Source organism: Prionailurus bengalensis, chromosome D1 (genome assembly GCF_016509475.1).
Source record: "Prionailurus bengalensis isolate Pbe53 chromosome D1, Fcat_Pben_1.1_paternal_pri, whole genome shotgun sequence".
Classification (NCBI taxonomy): domain Eukaryota; kingdom Metazoa; phylum Chordata; class Mammalia; order Carnivora; family Felidae; genus Prionailurus; species Prionailurus bengalensis.
This window is the reverse complement of record NC_057346.1, coordinates 114,073,448-114,095,959: the sequence shown is the minus strand read 5'-3', so window position 1 is coordinate 114,095,959 and position 22,512 is coordinate 114,073,448. Positions and strand designations below refer to the sequence as shown.

The window sequence follows — 22,512 nt, the reverse complement described above, 5'->3', positions numbered from 1 at the left end:
TTGGTCTTAAACCTATTCGTATGGGGAAATACGTGAAGTTCTTGTACCAGCCTTCACAAATAATGTTGATCTTTTATTTCCGTGTTCCACTTTTATCAGGTTTATATTTCAATGTTACACTTGCTTATAAAAAGTATTCGGAAGCTTTCCTTCATTTTCTGTGCTCTGAAACAATATACGTAGTACTAAGGCTCCAGTCTCTAAAAGGTTTTGGGAGAATTCCCCTGTGAAACTTTCTTTCACAAGGGAAAGATGTGGCACTTTCTTTCAAGGCAGTTCCTTGGTATTTTTTTTTTCTTTTTTCTTTCTTTTTTGAAAATCAGTGTGCGTAAGCTTTCTATTTCTGCTGAGATCAATTTTAGATAAACTGTATTTTGCAAGGAAGTTATCCATTTCATCTGAGTTTTGCAAATTCTTTGCATAGAAGTGTACCAAGAAGTCTATCATTTGAAAAATGTCCTTCACAGCACTTTCTCTGGTTTGTTTTGTATGTTCTGCTCTCTTTTATCCCTAATTCAATAGTAGTTGGCCTATTTTTTCTCATGGAACCAGGATCTTTATTATATTAATTTGCTCTATTATTTTAGTGTTTTCTGCCTCATTAATTCCTTTTATCTTTGTTACTTCCTTCCTTGTGCTTTCTGTTGACTTACTGTCCTTTTTTTCCCTGGCTTTTTCGGTGGTAGTGTGTGTATTTTTATTTTTACTGATCTTTGTGTTTACGCCAATAAATGTGTGCTCAAAAAAGGACATTCGCTATGGTCATGGTGTCGTGTTATTTATATGTGCATATACGTATATAATATATATATTCACGAAAAACGTAACTTATGAATTACCTTCTTCAGATTTTTTATATCTTTCCTTGCTGTTCATTTAATGTGTCATATGAACGTGGAATGTTAGCCTCTCCCACATCTAATGTGTTTGTATTTCCCCCGGCATATCGGGTAGCTTCTATTTTATATACATGGTTGCTGGGGTGTTTACTAGAGAGTTTCACATAATTGTTATAACTTCATCAAGACATACAGCTTTTAGTATTAAAAGTATCCTTACAGGTCTTGTTTAATGATTTTCTTTTTTTAGCATCAATGATGCTTTCATCGATACCGGAGTCACGCCCCCTGCCCTGTTGGTGTTTACGTTTACCTGATAAATCTTGACCCATTCCTGTATTTTTTCAGCCATTTCAGTCACCGAATTTTAGATGTCTTTTTTTTTTTTTAACTGCATAGAGTGGGGTTTTGCTTTCTGAGCCAATCTAAATAGATTTTTCTTTTGAGAGGCATGTTTTTTACTGTCACTTATTAGTAGAACTGATGCATTTGTATTATCTCCTATTGAAATTATCTCCTGTGTTCTGTCATACTGATTTCGTTGCTCTGTTCTGTGTGTGTGCTCTGCTTTTTCATTAATCACTTGGGGGTTTAAGAACGTTTACATATGCTTTTCCCTAGCGGTTTCCTTTGCATTACTGGTTTCCTTCTGGCTTAATACCCCTTTTTCTCACTCGGCCCTATATTGTTTGATGTGCCGTTTTAACTGTATCTCTGGATTCCTATCTGTGATGTTTCCAAGTCCTACTATCTGTACCCTACATCGGGTACATACTGTCTACTCTCTCCTTGTCCTCTCAGACTGGTATTCTTCCTCTTGTGTCAGAACACAGGACGTTCACGTTATCTTCCAGCCAAGACTCTATCTGGGTCCCCATCCAAAGTGAAATACACAAAGCGTTCACCGTCCCCTCTCTTGCCACGGCCTGTCCATTCTCCCAGTGGTTGCACGTCGCTCCCCCTCTGGTGTGAGTCCCTGCGCCAGGACGCCGTGTGCAACATCCATACACACGTATGACAGGTTCTCCGTCACCCTGATATAGGAAGGTCAGCCTGGCTGAATGTGGGATCCTTGGCTTCCACTGGCTTAAGGGTTCTGAAACTGCCGTCCCACCGTTGGTGGGAAGTCTCTCACCAGCATGCTTCTCTCGCCTTTGTAAATTACTTCATCTTTCTGCTCGGAGGCCATCTCCTTTATTTGCAAAGTCTTACAGTTTTACTAGAAAATGTCTCAGGATCGATTATTCTAGATAAACTCCCTGCTACCCACGTGGTACCAGAAGTGCAAGAGTTAGATTTTACTATTTACAGGAATTTTTGTTAGGTAAGGGCTTAAGTACGTTTTCTGTTGTATTATTTTTATTTTCTTCCTCAGAGACGTCCAGTGATCTGCATTTGGGGCCGCCCTTAACCATACTCACCGTTGTTTTTGTTACTTTCTTTACGTCTCTGCTTCGTTGAAGTCTTCTGCACCCCCCCCCTTTTTTAATGCAGTAATAGTCACATAACTTGAATTAATTACTTTCAAGTCCAACAATTCAGTGGCATTTAGCAGATTCACAATGTTGTCTTTGTCACTTATGGCGTATCTAGCAATTGATTGCCAGATCCAAGGTCATGTGACTTACCGCTGTGTCTTCTAAGACATTTATGGTTTTTAGTTCTTTTTTTTTTTTTAATTTTTTTTTCAACGTTTATTTATTTTTGGGACAGAGAGAGACAGAGCATGAACGGGGGAGGGGCAGAGAGAGAGGGAGACACAGAATCGGAAACAGGCTCCAGGCTCTGAGCCATCAGCCCAGAGCCTGACGCGGGGCTCGCACTCCCGGACCGCGAGATTGTGACCTGGCTGAAGTCGGACGCTTAACCGACTGCGCCACCCAGGCGCCCCTGGTTTTTAGTTCTTATACCTGCATATTTAGCTCTCATATATGGTGTGAGGAAGGGGTCCGACTTCATTCTTGTGCCTGGGCTGTCCAGTTGTCCCAGCACCATTTGTTGAGGAGACTACTCTTTCCCATTGAATAGTCTTGACACCCTGCTGGAAATCAGTTGAACATATATGTGAAGGTTTATTGCTATGTTCTGTTTTATTCCGTTGGTTTCTACGTCTGTCCTTATGGCAGCAGCACTTTCTTTTGAGCACTGTAGCTCTGTGTAGGTTTTGAAATTGGAAAGTGTGAGTCTTCCAACTTTCTTTTTCAACACCAGTTTAGTAAGTCAGGGCTCCCTGCAATTCCATAAACATTACGGGAACACTTTCTCCATCTCTGCTTAAAAAAATAGGGGGGCCATTAACCTTTGATAGGGAATACACTGAATCTATAGATCATAGAATAATACTGTTATCTTAACAGTACTGTCTTCCAATCCATGAACATGGATGCTATTATAAATGAAACTTCAAGTTTTCCTCCTCAGGTTGTTCACCTGTATAGAAACAAATGATTCATTGTGGGTTGACTATGTGCCCTGCAACTTTGCTGAACATATTTAGTAGCTCTAGTAGATGGTTTTCTTTTATTTTTTCTTCTTTTGAGGATTTTTTGGCATTTTCTAGATGTAGGATTATGTCATCTATGAATAAAAGTAATTTTGCTTCTTCCTTTCCAACATGGGTGTCATTTATTATTATTATTATTATCATTATTATTATTATTATTATTATGATGATGATGATGATTTTGCCTAACTGCTATGGCTGAAACTTCCAGCCCATTAGAGAAAAGCAGTGGTAAAAACAGGCATTCTTGTCCAATTCTTGATTTGAGGGGGAAAGTTTTCAGTCTTTTCACCAGTATGATGTTAGTTGTGGGTTTTGCATAAATGTTCTTTATCATATTCAGGAAGTTATCTTCTATTCCTATTTCCCTAAGAATTTTTATTCTGAAAGATCGTTGGACACTGACTTCTGCCATTGAGGTGCTCATGTGGGTTTTTTTCCTCTTCCTAATAACGTGATGTATGACATTGATTTTTCTTATGTTGAACCACCCTTCCATTCCTGAGTTAAGTCCCACTTGGTCATGGTATATAATCTTTTTAATACGCTGCTGGATTTGGCTTACTAGTATTTTGTTGAGGGGTTTTGCATCTATAAAGATATCGGTATCTAGCTTTCTTGTGTTGTATTTGTTTGGCTTTGACATCAGGGTAATACTAACTTTACAGGATGTATAGCCAAGTGTCCTCCCCCCCACACACACCGTGACCTCCTCTTTTTTGTTAGAGTTGGATTGGTTTTAATTCCTCCTTAAATGTTTGGTGTCATCATTCACCACTGAACTCATCAGTTCCTAGAGTTTCTTCCTTAGGAGTTTGTTGACAACTGATTCAAGCATTTTCCCTGATACCGATCTGATCAGAATTTGTTTCTTCTTGAGTCAGTTTTTGTAGTTTGTGTGTTTCTAAGAATTTGTCCATTTCATCCAAGTTATATAATTTGTTGAAGTATGACTGTGCATGGTGTTGTCTTCTAATCCTTTTTATTTCTGTAAGGCTATGTGTAACATCCCACTTTCATTTACTATTTTATTTATGTTCACGGTCTCGAATTCTTTCTTAGTCATTCTAGAATGCTAAAAGTCTGTCAGTTTGGTTGATCCTTTCAAACTCGGCCAACTTTTTATTCTGTTGATTCTGCTGTTTTTCTATCTTCTTGCACCTCTCACCAGTGTCATGTTTATTATTTACTTCTTTCCTTCTAACTTTGGGTTTACTTTACTTTTTCTAGTTCTTTAAGCTATAAAGTTAGGTTGGTGAAGATCTTTTTTCTATCTTAAAGGGGAAATTTGCAGGTATAATTTTCTCTGAGCACTGCTTTCATTGCACCCATGTTTGGGTATGTTATATTTTCATTTTCATTCATCTCAAAGTATTTTCTAATTTCCCTGATGACATCTCCTTTGACCCGTTAATTTAAAGAGTGTCTGCTTAATTTCTACCCATTTGTTACTTTTCAAGTTTTCCTTCTATTATTGATTTCTAGCCTCCTCCCATGTTGGTTAGAGAAGATACTCTGTATGACTTCAGCTGTTAAAATGTACTGAGACTGCTTTGTGGCCTAGCATGCAATCCATCTTGGAGACTCTCCCATGTGAACATGAGAACGTGAGAAGAACATATATTCTGCTGTTGTTGGGTCAAGTGTCCTCTAGATGTTTGTTAAGTCCCATGGGTTTGTAGTGTTGTTCGTATCTTCTCTTTCCTTGTTGATCTTCTGTCTGGCTGTTCTATGCATTATGGAGTGTGAGGTATTGAAGTCCCCAACAATAATTGCAGAACTGTCAGCATCTTCCCCAAATTCTGTCAATGCTTGCTTCATATGTATTGGGGCTCTGTTCTTTGAAGTACATATATTCGTAATTGCTATGTCTTCTTGACCAATTGACTCCTTCCTCAATATATAATGTCCTCCTTTGTCTCCATTAACCATTACTTAAAGTCTATTTTCCTTGGCATTAGGATACCCACTCCACGTCTCTGTTGGATACTGTTTGCATAGAATATAATTTCCCATTCTTTCACTTCCAATCTGTTGGTCTCTTTAGATCTAAAACGAATGTCTTGTAGACAGTGTAAGCATGTAGAATTTCTTTTTATCCATTCTGCCAGTCTCTGTCTTTTGATTGAAGAATGTAATCCATTTACACATAATGTAACTCCTGATCAGGAAGGACTGCCAGTTTGCTGGGGTTTTTTGTATGCCTTATACCTTTTTTGTTTCTCATTCCTCTTTTCCTGCCTTTTGTGTTTAACTGATTTGGGGTAGTTTACAATTATTCTCTTCTCAATCCTGCCATGTATATTTAGATGCTTTCTCAGTAGATACCATGAGGATTACACTAAACATCCTAAATTCATAAAGCTCTAGTTTCAACTGATACCAACTTGGCTTCAACAGCATATAACACACAGCTTCTGTACAGCTTCATCACCCTGTTGTGATTGTCACAAATTATATTGTTATACGTTATGTTCCCAATAACGTAGATGTGTAGTTCCTGTTTTATGTATTTGTTTTGTAAGTCACATGCGAAAAAAAGAATTACGAACTAAAAGTATGATGATATTGGCTGTTATGTTCACCCATGCGGTTCCCTTTTCCGGAATTCTTTTGTTGTACAGCTTTGAGTTACCGTCTAGTGTCCTCTCACTTCAGCCTGAAGAACTTTCTTTAGCATTTTCTGTAGGGCAGGTCTACTAGGGCTGACCTCCCTCAGCCTTAGTTTCTCTGGGAATATCTTAATTTTCCCTTGTTTATTTCTATTTATTTATTTTTTAGACAGCATGTGGGAGCAAGGGGGAGGGGCAGAGAGAGAGAGAGAGAGAGAGAATCCCAAGCAGGCTCCACATTCAGCACAGAGCCCAATGCAAGGCTGAGTCCCAAGAACTATGAGATCATGACGTGAGCCGAAATCAAGAGTCAGACACTCAATCAACTGAGACACCCAGGTGCCCCCCCTTCATTGTTTTATTTTACTTTATTTTACTTTATATTTTATTTAATTTTAATTTTATTATAATTCCAGTACAGTTAACATAACAGTGTTCAAGTGTACAAGACAGTGTCCCCTCATTGTTGAAAGGTACTTTTACCAGATGTAGAATCCTCGACTCCTTTTTCTCTCACCGCTGGAAAAGGGTCATCCCACTCCCTTCCGGCCTCCATGCTTCCTGAGGGGACATCTGACGTGGACCTTATTGTGTGTTTCCATACACGATACATCATCTCTCACTCTTTTCGTGGTTCTTTGTCTTTTAGCAGTTTGGTTATGACGTGCTCACTCTCACCTCTCCTTCCAGGAGTCTCACGATGGATATTTTCGCATGCTTGATGGTGTCTCACAGGTCCTTAGGGTCCGTTCCTTATTCCTTCACATTTTTTCCTTCTGTTCCCTAGACTGGATACTTTCAACTGCCCTATCTTTGTCTTCGCTGACTCTTCCGTCTGTTCAAACAGGCTGGTGAAACCCTGTACCGCGTTTTTCATGTCAGCCATTATGCTTTGCAATTCCAGAATTTGTTTCATTTCTTTTTATACTTTACCTTCATTTACATTAGGTGTTTGTTCATGTGTTGTTCTTCTGGTTCCCTTGACTTCCGTCTGTGATTTCTTTTAGTTCTTTGAGCCTTTCTAAGAAAGCGGATTAAAAGCCTGTCTAGTATGTTTGATGTCTGCGCTTCCTCAGGAACACTAGCTGCTTGTCTTTTCTGTAAATGGGCCATACTCTGTTTCTTTACATGTTTCGTAACTTTTTGTTGAAAACTGGGTATTCTAAATATTATATGCAGCAATGCTAGATAGCAGATTCTTTCCCTTAAGATTTTCTTTTCTTTTTTTTTTTTTTTTTTGCCGTGGGCTGTAGCTGCTTAGTGACTTCTAACGCATTTTTGTGAGATCTGTAAACTCTGTTGTGTTTGGTCTCTGAAGTTCCTTTAGTTCGTGCCCAGTTTGTATTTTCACAAAGCTTTTCCTTGGTTTCCAGGGGTCAGAAAAACAGAGGGAGAACTGGGGACAGGGAGAAATAAAAGACTCTTCCCATCTTTGCAGGTTTGCTTTGTGCGGGGGTACTTCTGCGTCCAAATGTCCAGGCTCTTCAACTCTGCCTTAGCCTTCACCTCTTGTTTGGGGCGAGGGCAGAGCTCAGCCGGCGGCGAAAGCTTGGCATGTTCTCGGGACTCTCCAAAGCATGCGTCCTGCCCTGGGCGTGAGCTTGGATTTTCTCAATCTCTCAGTAGCCACGGTGCTTTCTGAGCGGCCTGATTTCCAAAAGACACTGTTTTGTCCAGCTTTGCCCCCAGGCTTTCTATGCTCTGTTGTGTCCCTCAACTGTAACCTGTCCCGGTGGCTGAAAGTTGCTGGACTCCCTCCGCCCACTCTCACTACTCTGTTCCTTCCAGAACTGAGGATCAGGGCCCCCGACACTGGGAATGTGAACTTGCCCTCAAGATGCCACCGAGCCGGGGGCGGGGTGGGGGGAGGTTGGCAAGGGCAGGTGGAAACGCCACGGTTCGTCCCGCCCACTTCCAAGTCACCGCCTTCTGTGACTCTGCCACGTTGACTCTGGAAGGTTTTGCTTGACTTTCCAAGGCCTCCGAAGGGAAGGGTCCTTGAAGGTACACACTCCTCTATCCTTGCCGAGGCCTCTCAACGTTCCCGTTCTTGGCTGAGCGCCTTAGCCTTCACCTCCCGTGTCTGCGTCCACAGGCTCGCGACGGCGGGAGCACCGCTCGAGGCGGGCTCGTCTGTCCACCCGCAGGAGACCCGAGGCCCTCGTGCGCGGACTCCTAGCGCGGCTGGAGGCACACTCGGGTCTGCTCTCATCGGCACGTCTTGGTCCCGTGCCCTGGCGGAGGGTCGGTTCAGAGGCCTGAAGGGAGCAGGGAGCCTCTGCTCCGCAGACCTGGCCGGACGTCGTCCGGACCCGTGCCTCCTTCTTAGGGCGTCTGTCCGACCCGTCAACACGTCTTGTTGACTCCCTGGGCCGTGCCCACCCCGTGCCTCATCTCCTCTCCGGCCACCCTCCTGGTCCAGGCTGCTGCCCTGCCCTCTTCACCCCTCACTCCGTCTCCGGCCCTGCCTCCCACCCGCCCACCCCCCATTCTTCACACAGCCACCGAAGGGAATTCCTTAAATACGAAGTGGACCTTGCCGCTGTCCTGCTTAAAATGCTCCAGTGGCTTCCTGTCACAGTGTCTTGGGTCAGTTCCACCGGATACAGAGCCCAGTTCAGGAACCCTCACGCAGGACGCTTATTGAGGAGAGCTCCACGGTGGGCGGCCGGGGAGCTGCACAGAGCACCCAGAGCTGCCCCCACCAGCGGCTAAGGTGGCCGGGGGTGTCTGCCTGCCTGCCGGGGGCTGCCCCTCGCCGCCTCTGGCCCAGCCCGCGTGTGGCCGAGAGGGCCCCAGGGTCAGAGACGGTGCTCGCAAAAGCATGTGGCAGGTTTGGCGGGTCTGGAACGCGTGTGCTGAGGGCGCACAGGCGGGGCCCGGCGCTGCCCAAGCGTCCCGGGGAGCAGGGGCCGTGTGGCATTTGCCGCCGTGTCCCCTCTGGGAGGCTTGGTTGGGCCGCCCGACCCACACGGGGCTGAGTCGCTCCCGCAGCCAGATGAGGCCAGCCACGTGCCCCTCGGCATCTGGAACCGACTGGTCCTCAAGGAAGCGTCTTCCTCGCTTCTCCACGTTTTCTCCAATGACTGGAAATTCCTCACGCTTGACCACTTTGACTCCCGGGCCCGCCAAGAGGCCGGCAGCGTCGGAAGGGGGCCCGTGCGGCCATGCCGGCCCGACGTCCCCGTGCCTTTCCGTGCCCCGACGTGGGGTGCGTGGCTGCGCTCCCCTCGGGGCCCCCTTGCCCTCTCCCAGTCCCCCCCAGCCCTCCTGCCGCCAGCGGGGTCGGGGTGGGGGAGCCGGGCCGAGTTGATTTCTGACATGGGTTGTTAACATGATTTTGACGTGGAGCCTCCCCCGCACAACGTCCCCCACCCCCGGCTCTGGGGTGGCTCTGACTGTCCAGGCTCCGGCCTGGGGAGCCGTGGGGAGCCTCTCGGCCCCGGCTCTGGCCTGGCTGGGAGGCGGCCTGGGAAGGGACCTGTGTTTCTCAAGCCCGCGCCCTCGGGGCCTGGGGGTGGGGCCCGAGCAGATGTCTGGAGTTGGTAGCCAGGGCCTGGAGCCGGATGCTGAGAACGAGGCCTGCAACTCATTTCCCCATTAAACATTCTGAGAACATCTGCACCGGCTTCCAAGTCTTCTCCCTCACTAATTGCCGTGATTATTGTGTGAAGTGAGGAGCTGGCATGTTTCCGTGCTGTGGTGAGGAAGGTGAAAACATCGCTCTTAATTAGATTAAAAACATTTTTTTCTCCCTCTGTAATTTTGCCTTGAAAATCAAGGCCACTTTTTTGTTTTCTTCATCCAAAGACCTCCAGAAACTTTCCTCCCCACCTCTCCAGAGGTTTCTTGGGAATGTCCTGTGAGCTCAACTCTTGGAGAAGACAGTGCTCAGCCCAGATTCCATTGTATATTAACGTTTCCCGGGGCCGCTCTCGCTGCCGGGAACCGTCCCCCTGAAACCGTGTCTGGGGAGGCTCGGACAGTGACTTCCCGGAGCACGGAGACCCCAGAGGGTCGCAGGGTTGTGTGGGTGGCGGTGCTGCTCCCTTTCTGCCGACCCTGGCCTGGCCTCCCCGGCGCCCCCGCTCTGCAGACCCCACCCTTGGGCGCACAGACGTCTCTGGTCCCTGTCGGAGCTGAGTGTGCTGGGGCCTGCAGGCTCTGCGGGGAGGGGGGCCGCTGGGGAGGGTCCTCGGCGCCCTCCACGCCGGGCCTGTGGGAAGCCCGGGGTCCCCGGGGCTGGCCGGGGCTGCCAAGGCCGCCCCCGTCTCCCACACCGCCGCCGTGACACGTCCACGCACGTGTCCTCGACTGGACAGGAAACCCGGCCCGTTCCACCGTCAGGGACACCCGTCCTCTCCCACCGAAGGGGTGGAGAGACGGGGCTCGCACCCCAGCGGGAGAGAGCCAGCCACCAGCTTGCGGGAGCCCCTTCCCAAGGGGTCCCCAGGCCCGCCTTCGTCCCCGTCCCCTCTGCCCAGGGCCTCCCAAGTTCTCCTGTGATCTGGACTCCCCAGATCCACCCCTTGGGGCCCACGCCTCACCCCTGTCGGTCACACACATTCCTGAGGACTCTGTCGGTAACAAACGATGGAACCCCAAACTCAACCGAGCTGAATGAAGCACAAAAGGGACATTTTCTGGCTTGTACATCTGGACCCAGCTGTTTCAGACACAGCTGGACCCCGGGGCTGGGATGATCGGCCTTGCTCGTTCCCACTCTCCCCCACCCGCCCTGCTCCCTCTGTGCTCTGGCCCCTGGGACGGGTTGGCCTCGGGCAGCCGCTTCCCAGGGGGACAAGATGGCCGCCAGCTCAGCAAACCCAGCAGACAGAGGCCGTCTCTTTCCCCGTGCTTCCTGCCAGGGTCTGGGCCCAACGAGAGCCAGGGTACAGGCCATCCTCAGGCCTGCCTCTGAAGGCCAAGACCTGGGCCACAGGCCCCCTCTGGGGACAGCCAGTGGGCACCCGGGAGCGGGGAAGGGGCCGCTCCCTAAGGGAAGATTCGAGAAGCTGTTCCCAAAGCCGGGCCTGGCTGCCGGGCAGGCGAAAACAACAGGTGTCCACTCAAGCAAGGTATTTTCCTAGCGGGACCGGGTGCCAGCTGTGAATATACATTTTCGCTCCGCTCCTCGCCCGTTCCTGGCAGCTGTTGTGGGAACGGCTTTTACACTTTCTGCCCATGTCCCTTACTTCTCGCCTCTGAGTGGAGACACAGGTGGCGGCACGGCCGTGCTGGCTCGGGGTCTGTGAGCCGGGCACAGGCAGCTGGCACAGGCCCGGGGCCGCGGCTCAGCGATGTCACGCAGGGCCTGGCTGCAGCTGTCCGGATGCCCTGGGGAGGGGGTGTGCGTTCACGGTGTAGATCTACAGGGCTTTGGCAAATCCGCCGGGGGGGGGGGGGGTGGATTTCGGGGGAGGGGGGTAGGGAGGGGGCTTGGACTGGGGAAGGACAGGGGCAGCTTGTGTCTACCCCTGTGGGACAAGCCGCCCCGGGAACGCGCCTGTGCCTGAGGCCTGGAGGGAAGACGGGAGGTGACAGGCGAGGTCCTGGCCCAGACCTGAGGGCCCGTGCAGGGGCGGGGGCGGGAGAGCTTTGGGGACCGAGGACTTGGGTTACACCTGGGAGATTATGCAGGATTTTAATCAGTCACGAGGCAGGGCGGGTGACTTTACCAGGCAGATTCTCCCCGGGGTGGAGGGCAGAGGGCGGGCGGGGGTGGGGTGCTGGGGGAAGGGGAGGGGCTGGAGTCCGACTTGGTGCTGGAGGCCCGGCCTGGTCTGCGTGACCTGAGGCACAGTTTGTAGCCTCTCGGAACCTTCCTGCTCATCTAGATACAGAGATGGGAGCTGTGATCCCGTGGGGCTGCTGGGGCAGCAGAACGAGGTCATACCCGAGCATCAGATGGGGAGATGGGAGCCCCTCCCGCATCTCGGGGGAGCCAGGCATGCCCCCGAGTCGGGGTTCAGCCGGCCTGGCCGTGTGGGTGAGGGGGCTGCGTGGGGTCAAAGGACACGAGACCTGGTGTGCGGCGGGGACCGGAGGCCTCGGGCACGCGTGTGGCCGGTTGGGGCTCCGGGTGGAGGATGGGGAGTGCGGGGCCGGGGGAGGGAGGGCAGGGCACGCACGCAGGGACACCCACAAAGTGCCGCCTCCCGCCGTGGGGAACGTGCCGCACGCCCAGAGTAAGACACACGGACACGAGAAGTTAGGAGACGAAAATCGCCCACCCGTCTCTTCACCCAAACACGGACACAGCTAGCATTTTGGTGTATTTCCTTCCAGTCTTTTTTCTGCGCCCGTATTTTTTTGTCAAGGAACTTTAAATCGCCCTCCTGAGCAGGGCTGCTGGCCGGGAAGGGAGCTGCTGCACTGCTGGGGGGAGGGTGAGCCTTGGCAGCCCGCATGGCCAGCTGTGCTGGTCGCCAAGCCAGAGGCTCTGCTCGCCATCCCAGACCTCCCATTTTCCTAGAAAACACAATTGTTCTGCCCTGAAAACTGAGGCCCAGATTCTGGCCTAGACCAGGCGAAGGCGGCCAAGGAATTAAAGCGTCGGAGAACTGGGACGGTCTTAATGGAAGTATGACTTCACTGTCGCCGGGAGCAGGGCGCAGCCCTCTCCTCCCCAGGGTCCAGCCCTCCCGGGAGCCCGGGGTCCGGATGAGCTGCCCTGTGGGCTCCGCCCCGGGCGCGGCCAGGCCCGGCCGTCCCTTGTCTGTCCTCATCCCCGGCCCCTCGGAGGTAGGGGTTGCGAGCCTCTCGGGACCGGCACTTGCCCTCCCAGGGGCCCTCGCCTGAAGGGGGCAGTGTGTCGCTGTACCTGCGGAGGAACCGCTTCCCCTCCCCCCAGCCGCTGCAGCTGGGGACCAGGGAGGTGGTCTAGGGCCCTGGCCCCTGCCTGCCCGTGGTGGGGGAGGCAGAGCCCGCAGTCTGTGACACAGAAACGGGGAGAGCAGCGCCCTCCCTTTCGGTTTGGAAAAACACACCTGTGGAACCCCTCGCTGCCCCTCGCTGCGGGGCCCCTGTGCTGTTCCCAGGATTAAACCAAACAGTGCACATTCTTCTCTGGCAGGCGCAGGCCCCACCCGCCCTGGACAGCCAACCGACGTGCGCATTTCAATTTCCTACAACACCAGGGCCGGGTGCTTCTCAGGGGTCAGGTGGCTCACCCTTGGCCCGCGGGGCTTTGGAGATGGCACTTGTCACCTCGGGTGCTCAGAAAGCAGCCCCGCTTTCCAGCCACCGTTGTGCTGCTCTCGCCTTCTGTATACAAGTGATGCAGACATGAAAATATGTATTTGTGTTCTTTTTCCTTTCCTTTTTTTTTTTTTTTTGAAAGAACATTTGAATCCTGGACGAAGCTTCAGCCCTGTCACTTGACAACTGTATAATATAACCCAGGGCACTTGAATCTCAGCCCCGAGCCTCTGAGATGGGGCAGCCAGTGCTCTCGCCAGGTCCCAGGCCTGTGAGCCTCTGAATGTAGACACATTCTTCGAGGCTTACCGGTCACTTTCCTGTGCTCTCTGGGAATGTCACGGGCAGAGATCCCTTCACTCAGCCCTTCTCCCGGGTGTGACTAAGTCATGTCTGTGCGGTTTCCTGCTGGAAGTCTGCCCCTCACCCCCACGGGCCGTGAGCTCCGAGTTTATTTACAGCTCTCTGAGTGCTAGTCAAGGCACAGCACCTTTGCACGTGCTCTCAGGACATTCTGATCCCTCCTTGGTGACGTGCCTGTTGCCCGTTTTTCCTTAGATTGTTTGTCTTTTTCTTACAGATCTGCATGAGTTCTTTGTATTTCAAGGGCACCATTCCTCTGTAGCCGTCTTTTCACCCTGGGAGGTGGTGCTTGATGACCAGGTCTCAGTTTTAGTGTCGCGGAACCCACCGGTCTTTCCCCGCGTGGATATTGGAACTTTCAGGAAGCCCTTCCAAAGCCTGAGGTCACGACTCTATTCTAGATTCGGTTCCACAGGCTTCAGAGTTTTGCTTGTCTTCGTTAGGTCTTCAGTCGCCCGGAATGCTAAGAATGAAGTTTTGGTGTGAGGCATGAGGGTCCGATGGGACGTTTCTCCCACGTGGACGGCCAACTGTCCCCAGACATCCTCTGCCTGCTGCGTGAGGCCGCCTGGGGTACACAGCTAAGCGTCCCTGTGCAGGTGGGCTATTTCCGGACACTCGGCCCCGTCCTGCTGGCCCGGCTGCCACGCTCCGTATCCACAACACGCCGTCTCGATGACCACGGCTTTTCGAGAAACGCCGGCGCCTGGTGGAGCCAGCGCTCCTACCCCGCTGCTCTTCGAGAACGTGGTTCGATTTAGCTTTTGGCTTTTCCAGACCAATTGTAGAATCGGGTGCCAGGGCTGTGAAGGTCTGAGGAGACTCTTCGCTACGGAGCCTTCTCGGCAACGGAGCAAAAGCGTATTTCCGAATTCAGTTCTATCTTCCTGAATGCCTCTCACTAAGGTTTGGTAATGTCCCCCTTAGAGTGCTTGTACGTCCTTCATTAATACCGAAGAGTTTCCCCTACTATCGTATACAGGATTTGCTTATCTCTTGACTTCAGGGTTTTTTTTTTAGTTTTTTGCTTCAGCTTTCAGAATGCTTTTTTTTATTTACGTGAAAGGCAAAACTAGCAGTCCCCACCCCCACTCTTACCGGCCTCCCCTAATGCCCCCGCCTTCCGTAACCATTGCACCGTTATTAAAACTAAGAAGTTGCAACACTATTATGAGGCGCAGTCCAGCCCACTCGCGCGGATTTTCCCAGTTCAACTACTAATGTCCTTTTTCCGTCCCAAGACCCACCGAGTACGGTTACCGAGTGCGCTCCTATCCAGCAGGTCTCTTCCGATCTGCAAAAACGCCTCCTCGGTCCTCCCTTGGTTTTCGTCGACCTTGACGCTTGAGGAATACGTCCGGGTTTGTCTGGCATCTCGGGAGCCCGGGGGTACAGGTTTGGGGGGCGAATGCCACGGAAGTCAGCTTTGCCCACCGCGTCGTATCAGGGTCCACGACATCAGCATGGTCTGTCACTGGTGTTGCTAACCATGACCCGTGCGGTTGAGATGGTGTCAGACAGGTCCCTCCGCTCCCCGGGCCCCAGTTTCCCGTTTCCATAGCCTGGTGGTTGGAGCGAGTCCTGAGTCGGCTGTACTCCGGGGGAGGGGGCTCGTGCCCCACCTCCCCCAGGACAAGAGTGTGGAGGGAACAGCTGTCACAGCCACCACAGCGGCAAGGAAATATCTGAGGCGAGACACTCTGAAGTTTCTCCTTGAAGCTTCACCTGCCAATTTGACCGTCCATCCGTGGAGGAAGATTTGTCCCTCTCTCCCGGTCGTTTGTTTGTTGATTTGTATCCGTACGGACTCAGGCCTACCTCTTTTTTGGGCCGGAATTCAGGACTATTATTTATTTGTGTCACTCAAAACGTTCTAGCTTTGGCCATCGGATTGACAGTCCTTTTGGGTTAGCTCCTGCGTCCGTCTGACATGTCTCCCGTCCCTTCCACTTGTGTTTTGCGTGCCCCCTTCCTTTCTGGCGCTGAACAGCGCTTGAGGCTCGTCGTGTATGCGCCTTGCCCCAGAATCCTCATTTGGCCAGAGAGCCCTGGTTCCTTTTACCGGGAAGCGAGTGACTTTCAGGCACCAGGTCTGGTACAGGGTGTGACCGCTGCTCCTGGGCCGTCACTGCTTCTGGACTTCCCAGTGGGCAGGGCCAGGGGGTGTGTGCACGCAGCCCGAGTACACACGTGTGGTATATTTAGCGAAGTAGGAGTTCATACCAACATTTCTGGCCACAGGACTCCTTCCTGCCCCGCCCACCCACTGCACACACACACTCGGTGTGTTACTTTCTTTACTTATTTGTTTAACCCGTGTATGTGCGGTCCCCCCTCCCCCCCACCAGAAGCGTAAGTACCGGCCGGAGCGCTAACGGTTATGGCAGTCAAGAGACTGTTTCCCAAGGCTTCGTAGGCCGCCTCCTCCTTCCCTTCCTCTCCGTGCCGTGTGGTAGGTACTGTCATACATTCCTAACACGGAACTCACTTTTTTCACGGTCTGCTTTCATTCCTAGGACCCTCCAACAGGCTGGCTGGGGCTTTTTTTTTTTTCCTTTGTATACAGTAAAATTCATTCCTGGAGATCTGCAGCCCTGTGGGTTTTGACAGATGCCTGGATTCGTGTGTCCCCCACCATAGCACCCTACGAAGGAGTTCGACAGCTCTGGGAGTTCCCTTGAGCGTGCCTTTGGAAGTCAGATACTCCCCCCTCCCAAACACTAGCAACCATTGATCTGGTTTATGTCCTTGTAGGTTTGCCTTTTCCAGAATGTCATATAAATGGAATCGTATAATGTGCAGCCTTTTACATCTGGCTTCTCTCACTGCTGAGCAAAATGCATCCGAGCGTCCCCCACGTTGCCGCAGGACCTCTTAGTTCATTTCCTTCGGGTCCTGGGTGCTGTTGCACTGTACGGACGTGGCGGTATGTCCCTCCACCGACTGAAGGACATCTCGGCTGTTTCCGGGTTTTGGCGACTGTGAGCGAAATTGCTGCGCACGCTTACGTACAGGTGTTTGTGAACGTGGATTTCCGACTCGCTTGGGTAAATCCCTGGGGGAAGGACTCCTGGATCACATGGCAAGTGCACGGTCAACTCTGTAAGAGACCACCCGAGTCTTTTCCAAGGTGGCTGCATCGTTCTGCACTTCCGCCAGCGGCTGGAGAGTTCCAGGCGCTCCGTGTCCTCCTGTTTGCGTGGCAACGTCAGGCTTCGGTTTCTGTTTTTTTATTTCAGCCATTCTGGTGAGGGTGCCGTGGCAGCTCGCTGTGGTTTTAACTTGCATTTCCCTAACAGCTGCCGGTGTCGACTGAGCTGGGCATCTTTTTAGGTACTTGCTCGTAACTCACTTCATAAATCGGGTAGGGGGCTTTCCTGCTATCTGCTTGCACGAGTTCTTCGTATATTCTAGATACAAGCCCTTGCCCAAACAGCTGACGTGGAAATGCTTTCTTCAAGTCCGTGGCTTATCTCTGCGTCCCTTAGCGGCGTCTTTTGCACAGCAAATGCCTGGGATTTTGATCAAGTCCAACATTTCCATTTCTGCCCCTCACAGATTGAGCCTGTAGTCTTGTGCTTCAAAACTCAGCGCCAAACCCGAGGTCCGGAGATTTTCTTTTGTGATTTTTCTCAAGAAATTTTAGTTTATGCTTTAGTCTCTTAGGAGTGTATCCAATACCTTTACATTTTCAGATTGTTGACGATCACCCGTAACGTTAGGCAGAAATGCCAAATGTGTTAAAACTTACACACACACAACATTCGTATGTTTATATTACAAATAATTTAGGAGGCAGCTGTATTACTCTGAAGTGGGAAGATCTTCCTTTTTCACAAAACAAAAGATAGGTGTTATCACCTTAAACACATAAAACACTCTCTATGATAAAAACAACCATCCTAAGGGCTGAAAGACCAAAGATTGACGGGGGGAGATATCCATGCCTGATGTAACAAAAAGTTAACATCTTTAATATATAAACACTTCCTACAGATTGACAAGCAAAAATGGGCAAGAGATATGAACAGGCAATTCTGCAAAAGGAAATGCAAATGGCCTCCAAGCCACAAAAGGCATTCAGCACAAAAGGAAAACCAGATCCGGTCTTCATCCACGCGTGGCACGCCCCGGGGAAGGGTGCCAAGGGCTGGTTCGCGCATGGATGTGGGGGAGCTGTCATATTCACACACCGCTTGCTGGTGGAGTCTGAATTGCTAGTTTCTTGGGAAAGCAATCCAGCAACATCTATTAAAATTACCTAGGGAGCACCCTCTCACCCAGCCCCGGTGTCAGGTTTTCATACAAACGGGTGGCTCAGCATCGACTCAAAGTAACGGCTTAAAGCTAAGAGAGCCTAAGGAGCTATCAAACACCGAATGGTTGAGTTAACCGTGGCAGGCGTGAACCACAGACTATTATCCAACTACCAAAACGCAGCCCCACATCTGTATACCTGCAGAAAAATGAGATGAGCGTGTCTCAGAGTGACAGGGACAGCACTGTCCCATGTGGGTTAAAAAAAAAAAAAAGAGGTCTTACCTGGTGTCAGCGGCCACTGAGCAGAGAGAGATGAGCTAGGAATCCCGTCGGTGGTTGACCTTGGAGGAGAGCCTTCGTGGACCTTTGAACTGTGTCACTTTCTACAATGAGTACTTAATTTCTTTTACAATAACAACGTCAACTGAAGGGAAAAAAATCAATCCACACTGAGAATCAGGGGACGGATAACGTATTCTCAGCAGCGCTGAGCACCAGCACCAGACTGTAGGGGGTGGGCCCGGGAGCCTGAACGTTACGCTGACCCTTCGTGGCGGGTATGGGTCGCAGATGTGACGCTGTGAACCGAGCGAGGGGCCGGGAGCTCACCGGCTGCCCCTCTCTCCCAGGCTTGCCACTCGTTGCGGGCAGGAGCACGACTGCCCTGGGTCTCCGCTGACGGGAGGCCCTCCGTCTGCGTGACGGGGACGGCATGGTGGCGGGGGTCCGGGTCCCTCACCGGACCTGTGCCTGTCGGCCGTGTTTTATCGTTGTGCCTGAACGTTCAGGGTGAACCCGGAGACAGACCTAGACGCCCGGGCTGAGCCCTCGCCCTGCCCGGGTGTCGGGGGCCCTCCACTGGTCCCCAGCCTCGGGCTCGGGGGGGGCCGCCTCAACCCCCACACCGGATCCCCGTGCGGAGGCCCCGTGTACCGTCCCCGTCCCTCGCGCATCCCTGCGGGCGCATGTCCCGTCAGTCTGTGGGAGGGCTCGGGGCGTGCAAGTCTGCCCCGCGGCGGGGTGGGGGGTGGGGGGCGGACGCGCGAGCCCGGCTCTGGCCAGCCCCGGGCCCTTCCCCGGCGAGCCTTGCGTGGAGGCCTAACGTGCTGCCCCACACCTTTGCCCACAGTGAAGAGCCCCATGCTGCTGGAAGTGAGCACGACCCACTTTTTGAGAACCAACAGCGTGGCCGAGGACCTGGATCTGGAGGGGGAGACGCCGCTGGTCCCCATCACGCACGTGTCACAGTGAGTGGCCGCTCGCCCGCGGAGAACGGGCTGGAGGGGCGCGGGGCTCAAGAGGGCCGCCTCGGTGCCGCTCCGGGGCCCAGGCCTGCTCTCCCGGAGCCCGCCGCTTGCCGCCCGCCCTCGGCAACCTGGGGGCCACCGGCGGCCAGGGGCCGGCTCCAGCGCCCAGGCACCGAGCGGGGAGGGGAGCGGGGGCGCCTCCCGCCAAGTCTGGGAACACGATCCTCTTGTTTGGACTTATGGAAAACCAAACTGATCACTTTCCACTCGCTTTTGTGCTCTGAGCGTCTGAGAAGATTGTTTTTCTCTCCCCTCGCCCCCTCCCCCGCCCCCCAAAAGAGAGACGACTTTGTTTTTCAGCAGCGTTTCCCCGTAGAACCCTGGCCAGAGCCAAGGGGCAGATGCCGCTGCTGTCCTCAGGGGCTCCTTCAGGTGGAGGAAATGGCTGATTTTCCACGCCTTCCACTTGGCCTTCCCCCGAGGCACAGCTGGCCTGGGACGCACGCCCGTCCTCCCCCGCCATCCCGGCGTGGCCAGGCCAATCCCCAGGGCCCGGCCATGGTGTGATTCCCTTGCGATGTATGACTCAGTGCTCCCGGCAGGGGCACCCAGTGGTGACAGCACGTGGTGGGGTCAGTGGGGCACTCGGGCGCTGTCTGGCCGCCGCCCCGTCGGGGACTCCCCGGAGGAGTCCTTCTGTGTTGGGACATGCGCGCTCCCCTCAGCCCTTCCCAGAGTCACTTGCTGACACGGTGTCCTCTCCACGGACGTTTCTCCGGAGGGTGTGTCCGTTCTCCCAGGGTCTCAGGGTTGTCGTGAGCCGTGTGCGCCTCTGTCAGAGCGAGGCCCTAGGCCTGCCGCCTCTGCCCGGCAGGTGACCGGGGACTGAGACAGCCGGGACCCAAATGGCAGGGCCTCCTGGCGGCCCACGCGGGACTGGCGGAGTCGGGTGGCCAGCAAAAGAGGAAGGCAGGACTGTCTCAAGATGGTACCGTGATCAGGCAGGACAGGACCTGCCTGCCATCTTTCCCTGCGCAGCACCCCCTCCCTCCAGGCTCACGGGGGGGGGGGGGGTCAGGCCTCACCGGGTGGTGGTGGGGGTGGGCAGTGTGCACAGGACCTGTTTACCGGACTCGCGTGAGCCCGCTGGGGCCCTGGGAAGCAGGGGCAACTACTCCTCATGGACCCGGCAGCGGAGGGGGCTTCTGGGCCCCCATCCACCGTGGAGATGACCGGACAGGCTTGCTGGGCGAATGTGCCAGGGCAGAGGTGTGAACAGCCAGGGAAGCCAGGCCGTGCGGGTCCAGGCCGGGGCCCGAAGGCAGAGTGCGGACTTAGGCACTTGGGCCGAGGCGTTTTCAGAGTCCAGGGCACGAGAGAGACCGCAGGGTGCTAAAAGCCGGCGTTCCGTGGCTGGTGGTGTGTGCGACTCCGGTGGCAGTGGCTACTCGGGGCAGGGACAGCCATGACCCTCAGGCAGGTGGATTCCACGCGGGCGTCACGGTTCCCGCTGCTCCTTCTCGCCGCTCTCTCCCGCCAGCCCGTTCATTCTCCCAGCTGTGGCTCAGCCACTCGACACACACGAGGAGTCCCACCCTGGAAGGACAGGGCTGCCTCACCAGCTCCCTGGCCCTGCGAGATCCCCACAGGGAGGCCCAGGGTGAGGGTGATAAAGGACTGGGGATCCAGGGGGCCCACAGCCAAGCCCACAACAGTCACCCCTTCGGGGTGAGGGCCGTCAGCATGCACCAAGCTTCCCGGGGCCACGGCCTGCCCACCTGCCCGGGGAGCCCCGGGAGGCGATCCAAGCCAGCAGAGGCAGTGTCATCAGGGGCACTGGGCCGTTTCTCTTCTAAAACCGCGGCCGTCAGACCGGAGCGGCCCGGATGCTTGCTGCGGATTGGGTGCTTCGCGGTCCCAAACGCCCGCCGTGGGCCTTCTCGGGCCAGCACTCCCAGTGTGGCAGGTTCGCTGGGGGGGTGGGGAGGGGTGGGGGGGGTGTCTCCTGTCACCCCCGGTGCTGTCCGGGCCTACACCCCAGTCCTTGCCCAGCCGGGTCCCCATGCTAGAACCTATAAGGGCTTCTCCCAGCAGATCTGTCCACCACACTTGGTCTGTGGTGGGTGCTGGGAGCAGGGAGCCGAGGTGTCAGTAGAGGGGCCACCTCAAGGCATCGCTGTCCCATCAGGTCAGGGTCAAGGTGGAGACCGCAGGGCATCTGTGTGAACGTGTCCTTAGTACACGGTGCTGTGCCCTGGGGAACCCCGGTGAAGGGTGTGTGATGTGGGCCCAGGGAGAGGTGGGGGGGCCTCAGAACCTAGACGCCCCCGAGGCTGCAGGCTGGGCAGAGCCCCCCTGCCACGGCTGGCAGAGGTGGCTCTGGGGGCGCCACGACTGCCCTCTGTGCCTTCACCTCCTGCTCGGCACTCCTCCTGACGGATGCCCCCAACTGAACAGCTCCGGCTGCTTGGGGACACGTCAAGGCTGCTGCAGGCAGCCCGGCCCCGCGGGCACCTGCCTTGGTGTGTGTGAGAGGGGCAGGGGTGTGCACGGGGGTCTCGCAGGGGGCAGAGAGGGTGGGAAGCAGTTGCTGACAAACAGATTCGTCCTCCAGCGTTTTACTGATGTTCAATGTATTACCACGTTGGGTCGGATCCAGGATTCAAATTAAAAGCATAAATAAAGACACATTTTGTTTCCATCTCAAGCTCTCCCCACCCGTTGGGCCCCAGGGAGGTGAGGTCACTGCAGCCTTGATTACGGGAAGGTCCCTGGGGCTGGGCGAAGCTCCTCTTTCCGGGGCCTCTGGCCGGGATGAGGGGCGGGGAGCCGGGGGCCCTGAGCAGCCCTGGTGCGATCTAGGGAGTCGCCGGGGCGTACCGTGTTAGGGAGACAGAGTGCTCTCGGCCACCCCAGCCCCCCACGCGAGCCCCGGAGACCCCATGCAGCCCTGCCCCGCCCCCAGCTCTAGGGAGCCGGGCCACAGCCTGATGCACCCCTTCCAGGCAGACCGGCTTCCAGGGCCAGCGGAAGGGAGCCCCGTGCGCACCTGCGTCCCCCACCCAGAGCCTTGCCACAGGGTTTCCGAGGGGCCAGCGTAAGGTAGAGATGGGACATCTAGGACAATGGGGGGGGGCGGGAAAGCCCCCTCCCCAACTCTGAGAGAGGAGAGGAGCCCTGCCCCCAACAGGAGCCGGGAGGAGTTCCTGGGCTCCTGCCCCATCTACTGCCTTGTGGCCACTGACAGGACAGTGGCGGGGGGCGGGGGGGCACCTCTGTGTGCATCCTTGTGCGTCCCCATCTGCAGCCATCAGATTCCCACCCGTCTTCCCAACATCTGCTCGGCCAACCTCACCCCGGGGAGGCCCAGGCAGCCAAGCCCTCTGGCTGTCGAGGCCTCCACACCAGCTCCCTGAGCCCCGAGTACGGGGCCTGGGACCCTTCTGGGGCTCTGTCTCCTCTCAGGCTCTCTCTCCCTGGGAGTCCTG

The 22,512-nt window shown here is 53.6% G+C and overlaps 1 protein-coding gene across 3 annotated transcripts in view; it reads left to right on the top strand.

The window, feature by feature from the left end:
- Positions 1–22,512, top strand: part of KCNQ1 (potassium voltage-gated channel subfamily Q member 1) — a 320,612-nt gene that overhangs the window by 120,245 nt on the left and 177,855 nt on the right. The window contains exon 11 of one of the 3 annotated variants that reach the window (XM_043582001.1): positions 18,907–19,024. The exons of the other annotated variants lie outside the window; for them this stretch is intronic. Coding sequence (XP_043437936.1) covers positions 18,907–19,024 — 118 coding nt within the window. The remainder of the gene's footprint in view (positions 1–18,906; positions 19,025–22,512) is intronic. 3 annotated transcript variants of the gene reach the window in all.